At 44.6% G+C, this 18,402-nt stretch overlaps 1 protein-coding gene across 5 annotated transcripts in view; it reads left to right on the plus strand.

Moving 5' to 3' along the window:
• The first annotated feature begins 5,638 nt into the window (after window positions 1–5,638).
• SFPQ (splicing factor proline and glutamine rich) overlaps window positions 5,639–18,402 on the plus strand; it is a 64,606-nt gene continuing 51,842 nt past the window's right edge. For 4 of the 5 annotated variants that reach the window (XR_012422768.1, XR_012422767.1, XR_012422765.1 and 1 more), the window contains exons 1-9: window positions 5,639–6,562; window positions 7,250–7,438; window positions 7,793–8,094; window positions 8,189–8,284; window positions 9,393–9,589; window positions 9,701–9,785; window positions 11,003–11,120; window positions 11,800–11,848; window positions 11,930–12,051. Coding sequence is in view for 1 of the 5 variants with exons in the window: in XM_074012587.1 (XP_073868688.1) it covers window positions 5,735–6,562; window positions 7,250–7,438; window positions 7,793–8,094; window positions 8,189–8,284; window positions 9,393–9,589; window positions 9,701–9,785; window positions 11,003–11,120; window positions 11,800–11,848; window positions 11,930–12,051; window positions 14,473–14,610 (2,124 nt within the window). In the remaining 4 variants the exon portion in view is untranslated. Of the gene's footprint in view, window positions 6,563–7,249; window positions 7,439–7,792; window positions 8,095–8,188; window positions 8,285–9,392; window positions 9,590–9,700; window positions 9,786–11,002; window positions 11,121–11,799; window positions 11,849–11,929; window positions 12,052–14,472; window positions 15,475–18,402 lie in introns of those variants that run through there. The other variant, XM_074012587.1, reaches the window with a different exon arrangement.

The following is an 18,402-nucleotide window of genomic DNA, read 5'->3' on the forward strand; positions in this document are numbered from 1 at the left end:
CTGTCTCAAAAAAAAAAAAAAAAAAGAAAGAAAAAAGAAGAAATAAACAAGAATACACAAGTTGTGAAGAGAGCTATCATGTACATTACATACAGGATGTTGTAACAGAGAGGAGGAGCCTGCTTTAGATGTGATGATGAGCACAGAAGACTTCTTTGGGGTGATTTTCAACTGAGATAGAAGGATGAAGAGATCACTCCATAAAGCAGTGAAGGAAAAAGAAAAAAAAAAGAAAAAAGAAAAGGAGATACTTGTGCAAAGAGCCGGACACGGCGAAGGGGAGAGAACACTACAGGCTAAATAAAAGAGCAAGTGCAAATGCTCTGAGGCAAAACATGCAGGTAAAGTAACTTGATAAATCTTAAGAATAGCTAGGGCTTAGTGCAAATGGAGTAGGGAACTAGGGAGATAAGACTGGGAAGGCGGGCAGGGGTCAGACCAAGTCAGGACTTGTAGACCTTGCTAAGGTATTTGGATTTTATTCTAACAATGGGAAGCCATTGAGGGCCTTTAAATAGGGTAAACAAGGCCGGGCGCGGTGGCTCAAGCCTGTAGTCCCAGCACTTTGGGAGGCCGAGACGGGTGGATCACGAGGTCAGAAAATCGAGACCATCCTGGCTAACACGGTGAAACCCCGTCTCTACTAAAAAAATACAAAAAATACAAAAAACTAGCCGGGCGAGGTGGCGGGCACCTGTAGTCCCTGCTACTCAGGAGGCTGAGGCAGGAGAATGGCGTGAACCGGGGAGGCGGAGCTTGCAGTGAGCCGAGATCGCGCCACTGCACTCCAGCCTGGGCGACAGAGTGAGACTCCGTCTCAAAAAAAAAAAAAAAAAAAAAAAAAAAAAGGGGTAAACAAATGACATTATTTGAATTTCTTTTTTTTTTTTTTTTTTTGAGAGGGAGTCTCACTCTGTCGCCCAGGCTGGAGTGCAGTGGCGCGATCTCGGCTCACTGCAAGCTCCGCCTCCCGGGTTTACGCCATTCTCCTGCCTCAGTCCCCCGAGTAGCTGGGACTACAGGTGCCCGCCACCTCGCCCGGCTAGTTTTTTGTATTTTTAGCAGAGACGGGGTTTCACTGCGTTAGCCAGGATGGTCTCCATCTCCTGAACTCAAGAGCTACCCGCCTCGGCCTCCCAACGCGCTGGGATTACCGGCATGAGCCACCGCGTCTGGCCTGAATTTTTTTTTTTTTTTTTGGTGGGGGGCGGAGTCTCGCTCTGCCGCCCAGGCTGGAGTGCAGTGGCCGGATCTCAGCTCACTGCAAGCTCCGCCTCCTGGGTTTACGCCATTCTCCTGCCTCAGCCTCCCGAGTAGCTGGGACTACAGGCGCCCGCCACCTCGCCCGGCTAGTTTTTTGTATTTTTAGTAGAGACGGGGTTTCACCGTGTTAGCCAGGATGGTCTCGATCTCCTGACCTCGTGATCCGCCCGTCTCGGCCTCCCAAAGTGCTGGGATTACAGGCTTGAGCCACCGCGCCCGGCCTTTTTTTTTTTTTTTTTTTAAATAACTGCAGATCAGGTGTGGTTGCTGACACCTATAATCCCAGCACTTTGGGAGGCTAAGGCTGGAGGATCACTTGAGGCCAAGACTTTGAGACCAGCTTGGGCAACACAGCAAGACCCCATCTCTACAAAAACTTAAAAAGATGCATGTGGGCCAGGCACGGTGGCTCATGCCTGCAATCTCAGCACTTTGGGAGGTCGAGTCAGGTGGATCACCTGAGGTCGGGAGCTTGAGGCAAGCCTGACCAACGTGGAGAAACTCCATCTCTACTAAAAATACAAAATTAGCCAGGCGTGGCAGCGCATGCCTGTAATCCCAGATACTCTGGAGGCTAAGGCAGGAGAATCACTTGAACCTGGGAGGCAGAGGCTGCAGTGAGCTGAGATCACACCATTGCACTCCAGCCTGGGCAGCAGGAGAAAAATTCCACGTAAAAAAAAAAAAAAAAGAAAAGAAAAGATTCAAAAAGAAAAAATCTGCTGGGCATCGTGGCGCCCACCTATAGTCCCAGCTATTTGGAACCCTAGGGCAGGAGGACTGCTTGAGCCCAGGAGTTTGAGGCTGCAGTGAGCTATGACTGGGCCACTGCACTCCAGCCTAGGTGACATTGAGACCCTGTCTCTAAAATAAATAGGCTGGGCATGGTGGCTCATGCCTGTAATCCCAGCACTTTGGGAGGCCAAGGAGGGTGGATCACCTGAGGTCAGGAGTTCGAGACCAGCCTGGCCAACATGGCAAAAACCCTTCTCTACTAAAAATACAAAAACTAGCTGGGTGTGGTGGTGGGCACCTGTAATCCCAGCTACTTGGGAGGCTGAGGTAGGAGAATCGCTTGATCCTGGAAGGCGGAGGTTGCAGTGAGCTGAGATGGCTCCACTGCACTGCAGTCTAGGTGACAGAGTGAGACTCTGTCTCAAAAAGAATAAATAAATAAATAACACTCTAGCTGCCATATGAAGAATGGATCAGAAGACTGAAATATTAGTGGTTGCAGGACTTTATGTGAGACATAGAGATGGAGAAGATTACGATGTAGTGGTAGAGGGGGAGGATTCAAGACATACTTTGGAGGTAGAACCGATCTTTGGATTTTTATAAAGACCAGTTCTAGGTTTTTGTTTTGAACAACCAGGTGGTACTATTTACTATGCTGCGAGAGTATGGGGGAAGGAATAGATTCAGTTGATAAAATCAACAGCTCCAAGTTGGACATATTAAATCTGATATATCGGCCAGATGCAGTGGCTCATGCCTGTAATCCCAGTACTTTGGGAGGGCGAGGTGGGAGGATCACTTGAGACCAGGAGCTCAATTACAGGCTCAAACCAGTTCACCTGGCTTTACTGAGCACTTAGAAAGTACTAAACACTTCACACCATCCTTATAATGTCCCCCAAAAGCAAGTGTGTCAGAAAAGTGAAAGATCTGGGACAATACCCTGCTCAGATGGAAACAGCCTGTTCTTTACCATTATGCTTTTATTTATTCATTCACTCAACAAATATTTATTATCTCTGTGCTAGTGTCTGTCTTAGGTGCCAGTGATACAGCCTTAAAGAACTCAGAGTTTCAGTCCAACAGAGGAGACAGACTATAGACAAGTAAAGAAATAGGCTGTGTGCTGTGGCTCATGCCTGTAATCCCAGCACTTTGGGAGGCTGTTCGAAGTCAGGAGTTTGAGACCAGCCTAGCCAACATGGCAAAAACCCGTCTCTTTTTAAAAAAAAACAAAAATTAGCCAGGTGTGGTGGCACGTGCCTGTAGTCCCAGCTACTTGGGAGGCTGAGGCAGGAGAATCGCTTGAACCCGTGAGGTGGAGGTTTCAGTGAGCCGAGATCACGCCACTGCATTCCAGCCTGGGCAAGAGGGCGAGACCCTGTCTCAAAAAAAAAATCTAATATATCAACTAAGTAGTCTCCAGTTGGCAATGTCTAATAAATAGCTGGATATCTCAGACCTGAGCAGGGCATGGTGGCTCACATCTGTAATCCCAGCACTTTGGGAGGCTGAGGCGGGTGGATCATCTGAGGTCAGGAGTTCAAGACTATCCTGGCCAACATGGTGAAACTCCGCCTCCACTCAGAGTTAAAAAATTAGCCAGGCATGGTGGCACGTGCCTGTTGTCCCAGCTACTTGGGAGGCTGAGGCAGCAGAATTGCTTGAACCCCGGAGGCAGAGGTTAAAGTGAACTGAGATCGTGCCACTGCACTGCAGCCTGGGTGACAGAGCGAGACTCTGTCCCCCCCCAAAAAAAAATAATAATAAAAAGAATCATGAGGTTACTATGCTGTGTGAGCCAGAAGGAAAAGTGATGATCAGTAAGAGAAATGCTTGAACTAAAGATTTCAGAGATAATGCAGTTACTGGTAATAGTAAACAGGGGTAAGTGTGATGAGGGGAGGGTGGGAGACTGGATGGCTGATACAGCTTAGAAGGAAATACTATTGAAGGAGGTAAGGAACTGAGCATTAGGGTGTTGGGTGGGTCATCTGCCTGGATCTTTTTTTGTTTTTTTTTTTTGAGACGGAGTCTCACTCTGTGCCCAGGCTGGAGTGCAATGGTGCGATCTTGGCTTACTGCAACCTCTGCCTCCTGGGTTCAAGCGATTCTCCTGCCTCAGCCTCCCGAGTAGCTGGGATTACAGGCCCATGCCACCACGCCCCACTAATTTTTGTATCTTTACTAGAGAGGGGGTTTTGCCACGTTGGCCAGGCTGGTCTCGAATTCCTGACCTCAAGTGACCCTCCCACCTCAGTCCCTCAAAGTGTTGGGATTACAACCCTGAGCCACCACGCCCGGTCCTGCCTGGATATTGAATGAAGAGAGTTAGAGGCAGAAAAGGAGATAATAAGCTACGAGCTAATGTTGAGGGAGGAATGATTCCCCAAAAGGTCTGTGGACCTCAAAGAAACTAGAGATTGTGAAATACAGGCTGGGTGTGGTGGCTCACTCCTGTAATCCCAGCAGTTTGGGAGGCCTAGGTGGGTGGATCACTTGAGGTCAGGAGTTCGAGATCAGTTGGAGTGCAGTGGCACAATCTCGGCTCACTGCAACCTCTGCTTCTGGGTTCATGCCATTCTCCTGCCTCAGCCTCCCGAGTAGCTGGGACTACAGGCACGCGCCACCACACCCAACTAATTTTTGTATTTTTACTAGAGACGGGGTTTCACCATACTGGACAAGCTGGTCTCGAATTCCTGACCTCGTGATCCATCCGCCTCAGCCTCCCCAACTGCTGGGATTACAGGCGTGAGCCACCGCACCCAGTCAAATTTTTGTATTTTTTAGTAAAGACGGGGTTTCGCCATGTTGGCCAGGCTGGTCTCAAACTCCCGACCTCAGGTGATCTGCCCGCCTCGGCGTCCCAAAGTGCTGGGATTACAGTCGTGAGTCACAGCACCCGGGCTAACATTGTAATTTTTTTTTTTTTAAGTACCTTAGTCTGTTCGTAAAGTGTTGAGTGGAATATTTACATTCCTCCGGTGATTGGTGTTTGTGTGTACACACACACACACACACACACACACACACACACACGGCCTCTTTTTGAACAATGCGCGCTCCCACAAAAGCCTATTGAAAAGTTTATACTGCTACAACAAATCTGTATTCCTATGAGGTTCCATAATGAAATCAGTTAGGACTGTGTGTTTTTGAAATAGGTAAGATTTTACTTCTCTACTTTCATTGACTTGGCACTAGGTAGGGTAGATAGTAGGCACTAAATTTCTGACTTTGAATCGGAAAACATCTGTTTTTCTGGGCAAGGATAGCAGATTGCTCCTAGGGGAAATCAAGAAAGAAAAGAGACCTCCAACGCTTCTCCCCAGGAGCGGATAAGGCCCTGGTTATTTGCTTGCAAGTGAAAATTGCCCTGGCATACCCATTCAAATTTCTCCTAACAAATCATAGTGGTCTACAGTCAACGCCTTCTTCGCTTATTGGCCAACTGGAAACTTCAGTCCCTCCATGCCTCCCGCCTCTCACTCAGGGGCCAATAGGAAAGATGAGAGTTTCGCAACTCAGTGTCATCAAGCATAGTAATTGCAATTGGCTATTGGAGCTGTCGATCGAGGGGTAGGCGGGGCCGTGCCCACTGGCCTATATAAGAAGAGGACAAAGGCGGCGCGCCGCCTGTGTCATCCGCCATTTTGTGAGAAGCAAGGTGGCCTCCACGTTTCCTGAGCGTCTTCTTCGCTTCTGCCTCAACCGCCCCTTGACCACAGAGATGTCTCGGGATCGGTTCCGGAGTCGTGGCGGTGGCGGTGGCGGCTTCCACAGGCGCGGAGGAGGCGGCGGCCGCGGCGGCCTCCACGACTTCCGTTCTCCGCCGCCCGGCATGGGCCTCAATCAGAATCGCGGGCCCATGGGTCCTGGCCCGGGCCAGAGCGGCCCTAAGCCTCCGATCCCGCCACCGCCTCCACACCAACAGCAGCAACAGCCACCACCGCAGCAGCCACCGCCACAGCAGCCGCCACCGCATCAGCCGCCGCCGCATCCACAGCCGCATCAGCAGCAGCAGCCGCCGCCACCGCCGCAGGACTCTTCCAAGCCCGTCGTTGCTCAGGGACCCGGCCCCGCTCCCGGAGTAGGCAGCGCGCCGCCAGCCTCCAGCTCGGCCCCGCCCGCCACTCCGCCGACATCGGGGGCGCCGCCAGGGTCCGGGCCAGGCCCGACGCCGACCCCGCCGCCAGCAGTCACCTCGGCCCCTCCCGGGGCGCCGCCACCCACCCCGCCAAGCAGCGGGGTCCCTACCACACCTCCTCAGGCCGGAGGCCCGCCGCCGCCGCCTGCGGCAGGCCCGGGCCCGGGTCCAGGGCCTAAGCAGGGCCCAGGTCCGGGCGGTCCCAAAGGCGGCAAAATGCCTGGCGGGCCGAAGCCAGGTGGCGGCCCAGGCCTAAGCACCCCTGGCGGCCACCCCAAGCCGCCGCATCGAGGCGGCGGGGAGCCCCGCGGGGGCCGCCAGCACCACCCGCCCTACCACCAGCAGCACCACCAGGGGCTCCCGCCCGGGGGGCCCGGCGGCCGCAGCGAGGAGAAAATCTCGGACTCGGAGGTGAGTGTCTATGGGAGCGACGCGTCGGCTCCCCTAAGATGGCGGCGGCCCCCTCCTCGCCCCCGCCCCCGCGCTGGGCTTCCATTTTGTCGGCCGCCGGAAGGGGCGCCTGCGCGCGCCGTCGTGGGGGCGGAGCGGCCTCGCGGGCCCGTCAGTTGGCCGGGGATTGGCCGCCGCCGCGCCTTGCTCTCCTGGCGGGCGGAAGGCTAGGGGAGGTCCTCTTTCGGAAGGAAGCGCCGGGCTGCTGTGGTCTACCCTGCGGAAGGTAGCTTGTCCGTGGAACTGGCGTAGTGCAGAGCATGCGGCGTTTTGGAGAGAACGGGGAGGTTCCGTAAAAGCGCAGGCGCATATCGTGTAGGTTACAGTGGCATTTGGACTTAATGCTGTTTTCTTATTTTCATAATACGATTTAGATTTTGTTAGGGACTCTCAATATATGTGGCTGACAGTTGCTGATGGACGTCTGCTCTTTGGGGAAGTGTCTGTTCTCGAGCATTCTGGATGACGGGGCTCCTTTTTCGGTGTTAAGATAGTTGCTCATGTTAGAAATCTCACATAGTAAAACCTTGATTGTGACCAAACGGAACAGAAAGGCGACTGATAAGTTTCAGATAAGAAAATACTATCTTGGGGATTTTCACTTGCAAAGGTCTCTGGTGTTTGTAAACTTCTTTCCTTTTTCATTAGGGGTTTAAAGCCAACTTGTCTCTCTTGAGGAGGCCTGGAGAGAAAACTTACACACAGCGATGTCGGTTGTTTGTTGGGAATCTACCTGCTGATATCACGGAGGATGAATTCAAAAGACTATTTGCTAAATATGGAGAACCAGGAGAAGTATTTATCAACAAAGGCAAAGGATTCGGATTTATTAAGCTTGTGAGTGTAGTTTAATTTTATGTAGAATTAGAAGGGGTGGGGTGTTTTTGTTTTTGTCGTCACTGCAAACGCTGAAGGCTTGGTTTTTAAACTGGGGAGAATAAATTGGTCTTTTTGATTTTCACCATTCTTACAGGAAAAATATTCCTGTGGTATAATGCATTATTGTTGCTACCCAAGAGAAAAGAGGGGTAGGGTGGGTAAACTAAGTCGTGTTAGCGGGTGCTGCCTAAAGGTAATGCTCGAACTGAGCTGGAAGAAGAAAAGGAGTAGGAAGTAGGCTTATGACAATTTAAGAGTGTAGACATCAACCAATTTTGAGGTTATTAATATGAGTGTCTCTGATACTTACAGGAATCTAGAGCTTTGGCTGAAATAGCCAAAGCGGAACTTGATGATACACCCATGAGAGGTAGACAGCTTCGAGTTCGCTTTGCCACACATGCTGCTGCCCTTTCTGTTCGTAATCTTTCACCTTATGTTTCCAATGAACTGTTGGAAGAAGCCTTTAGCCAGTTTGGTCCTATTGAAAGGGCTGTTGTAATAGTGGATGATCGTGGAAGATCTACAGGGAAAGGCATTGTTGAATTTGCTTCTAAGCCAGCAGCAAGAAAGGCATTTGAACGATGCAGTGAAGGTGTTTTCTTACTGACAACGTAAGTTGTTTATTGTAATAATTTCTATCGACTTATATGAGACGGTGGCAATAAAAGTGAAACAAAGCTAAGATGGAACCATTTTTGTTACTAGAACTCCTCGTCCAGTCATCGTGGAACCACTTGAACAACTAGACGATGAAGATGGTCTTCCTGAAAAACTTGCCCAGAAGAATCCAATGTATCAAAAGTAAGATTGATGAAACTTTTTGGCAGTTTTTAATTTAAGTGTAAAGGAGAAAATTGTTTTAGTAATTTTCCAATTTTGCTTAAAATATGCAAAATTATTTGATGTAGATATGCTTCTTAGTAAAAAATCTGAAGCTGAGAAAGATTTGAAGCTGTTACTCAGATGGCTGTTTGTTTCTGAGGTGGGTACATTCACATGCAATCCTGTTTTGTCCCTACAATGATGGCATAAAGTCGTGTGTGTGTGACTAAAGTCTCTGTTGCCCAGGCCAGAGTGCAGTGGCATGATCTCACCTCATTGCAACCTCTGCCTCCCGGGTTCAAACGATTCTACTCCCTCAGCCTCCCAAGTAGCTGGGATTATAGGCATGCGCCGCCAGTCCCGGCTCATTTTCTATTTTTAGTAGAGATGGGCTTTCACCATGTTGCTAGGCTGGTCTCGAACTCCTGACCTCAAGTGAGTCGCCCACCTCAGCCTCTCAAAGTGCTGGGATACAGGCATGAGGCGCTGTGCCTGGCCGAAGTACTTCCTCGCCCCCGAGCTGGAGTTTCGCTGTTGTTGGCCCAGGCTGAAGTGCAGTAGCTTGATCTCAGCTCACTGCAACCTCCGCCTCCCGGGTTCAAGTGATTCTCTTGCCTCAGGCCTCCAGAATAGCTGGGATTGCAGGTGCCTGCCTCTGTGCCCGGCTAATTTTTTGTGTTTTTAGTGGGGACGGTGTTTCATCATGTTGGCCCAGTGGGTCTTGAACTCATGACCTCAGGTGATCCACCTGCCTCGGCCTCCCAAAGTGCAGGGATTACAGGGGCGAGCCACCGCACCTGGCTTGGAGTACATTTTTATGGGTGGAACAAATAAGCCTCAGTAAGGAATTTGGCTAGAGGAAAACAATTAGAAAATGAGGAAGGTAGGATTTACCTCCAGTGCCTGTATTCTCTTTTGCTGAGTATTCTGAGTATTTTTGCTGTGAAGATATTTTAAGATGAATCAGGATAATTTTTGCTTTTTGTACTCTTAAAGAAATAGAACAGGAAAAAGACCAGTACGAGGGCAAGTATTTTCTGGTGTGCATTCACAAATTGGTTCATGTTTAAATTTTGTGTATTGTTAGGGAGAGAGAAACCCCTCCTCGTTTTGCCCAGCATGGTACGTTTGAGTACGAATATTCTCAGCGATGGAAGTCTTTGGATGAAATGGAAAAACAGCAAAGGGAACAAGTTGAAAAAAACATGAAGGATGCAAAAGACAAATTGGAAAGTGAAATGGAAGATGCCTATCATGAACATCAGGCAAATCTTTTGCGCCAAGGTAAAAAGATACCCGCATGAACATCACTGCTACATCACTGCTAAGGTCAATTGTTTTTTCACCCTGTTAGAACCTTGTTAATGAGAATCCAAAATATTTTCCAATGTTCAGATCTGATGAGACGACAGGAAGAATTAAGACGCATGGAAGAACTTCACAATCAAGAAATGCAGAAACGTAAAGAAATGCAGTTGAGGTAAAATTGTGTTTAAGGTTTAAACCTTCATTTCTTTTTTTTCCTTAGAAATGTATCACTCTGGGCACAGTGGCTCACACCTGTAATCCCAGCACTTTGGGAGGCTGAGACGGGCGGATCTTGAGGTCAGGAGATAGAGACCATCCTGGCTAACATGGTGAAACTGAAAATACTCTACTGAAAATACAAAAAATTAGCTGGGCGTGGTGGCAAGTGCTTGTAGTCCCAGCTACTTGGGAAGCTGAGGCAGAGAATGGTGTGAAGCCGGGAGACAGAGCTTGCAGTGAGCTGAGATTGCGCCACTGCTCTCCAGCCTGGGCGACAGAGTGAGACTCTTGTCTCAAAAACAACAACAAAAAACCTGTATCACTGTTGCCCAGGTTGGAGTGCAGTGGTGCAATCTCAGCTCACCACAACCTCTGCTTCCTGGGTTCAAGCGATTCTCTTGCCTCAGCCTCCCGAGTAGCTGGGATTGCAGGCATGTGTCACGACACCTGGCTAATTCTTTCTGTATTTTTAGTAGATAACGGGGTTTCGCCACATTGGCCAGGCTGGCCTTGAACTCCTGACCTCAAGTGATCTGCCTGCCTCTGCCTCCCAAAGTGCTAGGATTACAGGCATGAGCCACCATACTTGGCCATTTTTTTCCTTCCTTTTTTGAGATGGTCCCAGGCTGAAGTGCAGTGGCGTGATCATAGCTTACTGTAGTCTCAAACTTCTGAGCTCAAGCAATCCTCCTGAGCAGCTGGGACTTCAGGCACAGGCCACCACCCCCCAGCTAATTTTTTTTTTTCTTCTTTTTTGTGGACATGGAGTCTAGGCTGGTGTCAAACTCGTGGCCTCCTGAAGTACTGAGATTATGAGATTACAGGCATGAATTACCAACCCTGGTCTTAAGCCTTGATTTATGCACTAACATTTATATTCTGACATTTAGGAAAAAGATGTACTTAGTTTTTCAGGTCAGGCAAAATACAAAGGTTAAATATTATGTCAGTGTTGGTTTAACACTTAAAGTGGAATACAGTGTGAGATTTTCCTTAATAAAGTCTACATTCTTTGCCAGAATGTCTTTAGTACTATGCCCCTAGACTCATTCTAAGCCTTTGTGTTTTTTAGCTCTAACCTAGTTCTTAGGCCAACTGCTATGTTTCTTCACATTGAATTATAAAAGATGTGGATAACACTTCAGTTATGTGCTTGATGGGTATTTCTAGGCAAGAGGAGGAACGACGTAGAAGAGAGGAAGAGATGATGATTCGTCAACGTGAGATGGAAGAACAAATGAGGCGCCAAAGAGAGGAAAGTTACAGCCGAATGGGCTACATGGATCCAGTAAGTCAACCTTTACGGCTTTCTAATTGGAGTTGTCTATAGAACTTGCAGGTACCTAGAAGGAAATACAGGAAATTTAAATATCAAATTACAGTGATTTTCTGTTTTATTTTTCTTTTTCTTTTTAATCAAGTATATTATGTTTGTCTTGTATAGGTCAGAGGATTTAATTGAATAGGAAGTTTTTGGTGTTTGGAGACAGAGTTTTGCTCTTGTCACCCAGGCTGGAGTGCAGTGGCTTGATCTTGGCTCACTGCAACCTCCATCTCCTGGGTTCAAGTGATTCTCTTGCCACAGCCTCCCGAGTAGCTGGGATTACAAGTGCCTGCCACCACGCTTGGCTAATTTTTTTACTTTTAGTAGAGACGGCGTTTTGCCATGTTGGCCAGGCTGGTCTCGAACTCCTGACCTCAGATGATCTGCCTGCCTTGGCCTCCCAAAGTGCTGGGATTACAGGCGTGAGCCACCGCTCCCGGCCTTGAATAGGAAGTTTTATAGGTCTTTGGATAATTGAGTCTAACTTAGTTTCCAGAATATTGATTTCAAAAATAATTCAGATGATGAACTTTTTGAACTTTGCCATGTTTTTTTATTTAACTCTTGAAAATTTTTCAGTTCTTCAGAATGCTTGGTATGGGTGTGGTACTGGTATATTGAAAGGAATATTTTTTTCTTGCAGAGGGAAAGAGACATGAGAATGGGTGGCGGAGGAGCAATGAACATGGGAGGTAAGTATGAAATTTAAATTTAACGACATAAGTAGAGAGTGGTGTTCTGGTGGAGTTGTAACCACCATTTTTGTTTTCTAGATCCCTATGGTTCAGGAGGCCAGAAATTTCCACCTCTAGGTGGTGGTGGTGGCATAGGTTATGAAGCTAATCCTGGCGTTCCACCAGCAACCATGAGTGGTTCCATGATGGGAAGTGACATGGTAATGTATCCTGTGGGACGTAGTACCAAGGAAAATCTCGTTTTCACAACTTAGGTTTTTTTGTTTTTTGTTTTTTTTTTTTTTAAATAGTAGGTGACTGGACCTCTTAGTTTCCCCTACCAATTTCATACATAAATATGTAATATTGAGGAATACTTTGGCAACATAGAAGAACTCGGTGTGTGGTAACCTAAACAGGTTGCCAACAAGGAGTCAATGCTGTTAGTAGTATGTGGAATTACCTTTGGCAATAAGTAGATTTAGGTGCTTTTGAACTGTAGTGCATGGCAAATCCAAATTCTAGATGCTAGATAATGTATCTGATTATTCTACATCCAAGTGAGAATAATCAAATGGCAAACTGTCATTCTTTAAGCTGGTATTTGCCATAAGTAGGAATCAGACTTGTAGTTTGAAGCTTTAGGCATGTTTTAGTGATGTGTAGGACTTTGACCTATATTTGGTGTGGCTTCTACCCTATGAAAAGGGAATTGAGTGTTTTGACTCGTCGTTTCCCACCTGTTGGGCCTGTCTGTAGGTATACCTTCTAAAATCAACTGACATCTCCATTTTGCTACAGAGTAGCAAAAATCAACAATGATTTTTAAGCATACTAATGGTGTGCATTTGATCTGAACCTTCTTGATGCTATCATGTTTCAGCTGTAAATATAGCCTGTCAGATGTTTAGAATAATCAGTTGAACTGGTGTGAGTGGCTGCGTTAGGGCTTTACAAATCGCTAGGACTGAATTTTGGTGGGTTTAGAGAGTGCATTTTTATAGCTGAATTGAATGTGATGAGTTCACTACAGGCTTTTGGCAAAGGAGGGGAGCTGCAGTGTGTAGCTCATAAGATTCATTTTATAAATAGAAACATAAGGATTTAGTAAAGGGCCTCACCTGTTTATAATCTACCTAAGACTTTTTGGGAATTAAAGTTAGAATTATAAATGGCTGGTTGGGTAAAATGTAATACTATGGGCTTTCTTCAGATTTTTCAGAGTATGTGGGTAACATTTTGGTTTAATAATAATCTTCCTAAAGACAGATTGTTAGGCAATGTGTAAAATCTAATTTGACCTTATGTTCTCACAATTAAAGGTTTATATTCTAGGTAACAGGTAGCTGATAGCTCCTGGGTTCTCAGCTGTTGTAATTAACATAATTATGAAAGCCCCAAATTTTTCTTTTTTTAGCTCTTAGAGGTAGAATACAGAACAATGAGCCAAAAACCCTGTAATTTGTAAGATTTTGTAAAAAATCTTATAAAAAAGATTACGGTTTAGTCATTTTGAGTAGCTCTATAGTATTTTGTTTTAAAGAAGTTGAAATTGTGTATAGGAACAGTTAAACCCTGCTGCCATTTTAGTTTTTTATTTGGAGTAATACTCACAGTAACTGGTCTGTTATAAATGGAATGAGAAAAACAGTGTAGGCTGCTGTGTTTGCATACCTGAGGGGTCTGCTGTTGAGGCACATATGTTTCTATTGAAAACTTCTGTCTCTAGAATTACGTAAAACGAGATGGGAATAATAAAGTCACTCACTGCTTTATTGCAGTTACTTTAGCTTGGTGTTTCACTGTTTGGGAAGTATCTAAAACATGGAATTACAGCAAAGTGTCTGTACTTTTCAAAGACCTAAGGGAAAAGATGGACTGATGAAGGTGGGTGGGGTTTGTTCATTCAGTTTGCAACAATATAGGATAGTGCTGAGAACGTAGTTGTCTCTGGTTATATAGTGATGGCTCTGAAGGTAGTATGCCTGTGAGAATTCGGCAACACAAGTTTTTTGATCAAGTTATTGTGCCGGTTAAGTGACTAAATCTATTAGTCTTTTATGCTTTTTCTTTTTGTAGTCTGGTAGCATTTTATTAAAACTTTCAACCTTTTAAGTTTTCTGCAACTTAGCAGATGTGTCTTAAGATCTTGAAAAGCACAAGGTTTCTTAAGCAGCACATGCCACTAACTGGTGAGTAGGTCTTTGTCACTTCATTGAGTGAATTGAATCTCTGGTTGGGCTTGTTAGGCTTACTTGGAAATTAAATTTCCTGTTCAGATGTTGAAAGTGAGAGTTTGCAAGCTTTTCATTGGGTTAATCTGATGTGAAATTTCTTAGAACTCATTTTGGAATGGATTTTCACATCTGCACTAATTCTTAAATTTTTTAGCACTACAGGGAAGATCTGTTCTTTGAAACAGGTGTATGAGAATGGCTCAAGTGGGAACATACCACAAGGCATGTATTATCGTAAACTAATTTTCAAATTACCCTTTTTTCCTTTCTATGTTCCCGGTACCTGTGGATCGACTCATTGGTGATTGTATCGACGAACGTTGACTACGGAACCTTCTAAAATATTTACTTAACACACATGGACATCAACTACTTATAATGAACTGTTAATTACTGTTCCAATAGCGTACTGAGCGCTTTGGGCAGGGAGGTGCGGGGCCTGTGGGTGGACAGGGTCCTAGAGGAATGGGGCCTGGAACTCCAGCAGGATATGGTAGAGGGAGAGAAGAGTACGAAGGCCCAAACAAAAAACCCCGGTTTTAGATGTGATATTTAGGCTTTCATTCCAGTTTGTTTTGTCTTTTGTTTAGATACCAATCTTTTAAATTCTTGCATTTTAGTAAGAAAGCTACCTTTTTATGGATGTTAGCAGTTTATTGACCTAATATTTGTAAATGGTCTGTTTGGGCAGGTAAAATGATGTAATGCAGTGTTTGGAACAGGAGAATTTTTTTTCTTTTTATTTCCTTTTTTTTTTTCTTTTTTACTGTATAATGTCCCTCAAGTTATGGCAGTGTACCTTGTGCCACTGAATTTCCAAAGTGTACCATTTTTTTTTTTTTTTTTTTACTGTGCTTCAAATAAATAGAAAAATAGTTATAATATTGATCTTCAACTTTGCCATTCATGCTTCTATGCACATTAGGCTAGGTATTCCACATTGAAAGCATGAGAGTGTCTAGGCCTTTGAATGGCATATGCCATTTCTGGGAAATTTATCTGGAGGCTAAGTATTGCTTTCTACAAATAACTGCCCCCTTTGTTTTAAAAAGAAGAAATGCATATTGAAGTAGTTTCATGATTTGTTTGGCATATAGGAAGCACGCTGGTGCTAAGTATTTTTTAAATGGTTATGTAAGCAAAGCTGAACTGTAAATCTTCATTCAGGAATATGTATTAAGATTGTGGAATGGGTGTAAGACAATTGGTAGGAGGTGAAAGTGGGTTTGATTAAATGGATCTTTTATGGCCCTATGATCTATCCTTTACTTGAAAGCTTTTGAAAAGTGGAAAGATCATTTTGTTGCATTTCCCCATTTCTTGTTTTTAAAAGACCAACAAATTTCAAGCCCAATAAATGGCTTGTATTGAACTTTTACATTTGAATTAAAGATTGTTAAACATGAAGCCTTTTCATGTATTCAAGTGATTTATAAAGATGGGGTGTAGTCTAAAAAATGAAACTTGAAAATAAGAAGGTTTAGTAACAGGGCTGGGCGCGGTGGCTCACGCCTGTCATCCCAGCACTTTGGGAGGCCGAGGCAAGTGGATCATCTGAGGTCAGGAGTTCAAGACCAGCCTGGCCAACATGGTGAACCTCTGTCTCTACTACAAATACAAAAAATTAGCTGGGCGTGGTGGCAGGCGCCTGTAATCCCAGCTACTCGGGAGGCTGAGCCAGGAGAATTGCTTGAACCTGGGAGATGGAGGTTGCAATGAGCTGAGACCGTGCCATTGCACTCCAGCCTGGGCAACAGAGCGAGACACTGTCTCAAAAAAAAGGTTCAGTAACTGAAGTAGGTTTAGTTATATATACATTTGTACTCTGTAACTTTTACATCTCCTTGTCCTACTTCTGTTGGGCAAAATCTATAGGACTATAAAAGTCTATTGGTTCTCTTCTAAGAGCTAGTGGTGACTGTTAACAAATAGGGTTGCAGATAATCATTCTTACTGTAAATTTGTTAACTTGTTTTTACTTAGTTTCCTTTTGATGTAGCACTAAATCTGGAGAAAGTTGCTCATGCTACACAGTACAAATATCCCTTCCTACCACCTTAAAGGCTTGGAATGTTTCCATGGTGTTGTCAGTTAATTGTCAACTTCATTGAACCCCCTTCCATTAGAACAAGAGACTTTGACTATTAAAGTAGATGGTTTATTGTTGCCTGTTAGTATAATAGGAGCCTGATTTACCAGTGTAAATATGTTAGAGGGACAACTTCCTAACAGTAGGTAAAGTAATTGAATGGTTTGGCTTTGTTCTTAGTTATGTTCCATTCAAATCTGTACATTATAGAACTCTTACTATGGAATGTGTCTTCCTCCTTTTCACCTCTGTTCTTGGTGCTAATTGGCAAAAGAAAAATTCTAAGTCAAACCTTTATTAACATGCTGAAGTTTAGTATTGTGTCTGTGTACAAAAGAAGACATTGTTGGAACAATCCGAGCACTTTCTGCATAGGAAACAGGATAATGCTGAAAGTAAACACTAGTGTATAAAAGCATCTCACTAAATTCTGGTTGTATGACTGATAGGTACATGGTGTGCTAAGGGAGAGAATCTCATTAGAAAATAATGCTCATTATTTCATTCACCAACACACTTGGAAATATGAGTAGTTTTACCATGGTTATATCAATGAGGAAGTTTTGTCCCAAAACAGATTATTAATTGGTGATACATAAGAGATTTTCTGTATGGAAACAAGGGTCTTGATTAGAAAGGAATCCATTACAGTTTGGTTGAATTATATAGTTAGGGACTCTACTAAAGACAAGGAAATAAGGGGTGTTCATGGGACACCCACAGAGGGTGAACTTTTTGAATGTGTGGGTGGGGGCTGGTTGGGAAATGGGAAAATCTGCCTATAAAATTAATGTTTCAGTTTATTTTTCAGATTACATGCCTTTCTTTATAAGGGATGCTGGCACAGACCCCCTAAAATAAGCTTTTGGTAGTACTGTACCTTTGAAGAGTGGTGAAGGATGCTAATGGATAATCTCCTGAAAGTTGTGGCTTTTGATACCCTTACTGTGGACTGTAGAGTTGCTAAACGTTGTTTAGCAAATAATGTTGCTTAGTTTCAAATGACATTTGACTTTCATCACTGAAACAGCAATGTACCCAGGGTTGTAAGCTTACTCAAATAGACTTTCAATAAGTCTTCAATGTATATATGATAGTTTTTAGCCTAATGTGAATTTAAATAATCTTAATAAGTAGTTTATCTGAAACTTGGGGTGGGAAAGGGGAGGTAGCAATTTTGAAGTATTTTAGCCATTTTTCTCATTTAAAGAAACCACTTGTCCCCATTTCCTCTTCTCCACTGTCTCATAATTTTAAGAGGAACACTGGTTGTGTTTTATACTACTTCTCCCAATCTTTACAAAGTACATACTCTTAAGACCTCAGTGTATTTAATAGGTATTTTATAAGCATAGCCCATTGGCTCATGTTAGTGAAACCATAATCCTCTTTGCTTAGAACATTAATTAAACTCCTAAGAAGTACTACAAAGCCCACCACTCTTTTTAGATGTATTGTACGACTAATATAAACAGTTAAAAAATGGGGAAATTGTAATGTTACGCCTGTGCAATTTTTAAGTGGCATATTATGGCAGATTAAAATTTAGATACTTGGCTTTTCTTGGGCAAGCCACTAAGTTGTGGCAGAATGTCTTCTGGTGTTCTTGGACTGCAATCATGCACTATTAAAGTAGTGGCCTGCTACATAACTGCATTTAGCCAGCATTTCTGCAGTGCGTAACTGTGAGGAACGTAGTACCGCAAATGGCAATGGACATTAGGACCCGGATGTAGTATTCCTGCTTGCTCCAAGATTCTCATTGCCGACTGCATACAGGTAGGTAACAAGCAATATAATCTAACTTGGTGACTTGCTATGTACTTTTATTCCGTGGGCATTCTGGCATCACACTTCTGACAATGAAATTACAGTGCAGCACCTAACACTTGTATGGTAAAGCTAGCTTACATCAAAACTGTGTGGGTGTGGGGTTAGAGCTGTAATTTGTTAGGCAGAATTCAGTGCTGTTGCAGTTCTCAGATAAAAAGTGCAAACTTGATTCTTTGGTATATCTGACTCAGTTGTGTGGTTTCCTTTAGTTGCATTGTAACTGAAGATAACATGGAACACATCAGTGGTGTGGGGGAGAGGGAACTAAACTACGTGGGAACTAGGGTGCTTTTAGCACCTTGACATGGGCCGTATAGCATGTGATAATTAGTCTTTATTGTAGCAAACTGACCTGCCCATAGATCGGCAATATCAGTAATTTCAGTATGCAATCTTGGTAATTCTACGAGTTG

This window comes from Macaca fascicularis, chromosome 1 (assembly GCF_037993035.2).
Source record: "Macaca fascicularis isolate 582-1 chromosome 1, T2T-MFA8v1.1".
NCBI lineage: Eukaryota > Metazoa > Chordata > Mammalia > Primates > Cercopithecidae > Macaca > Macaca fascicularis.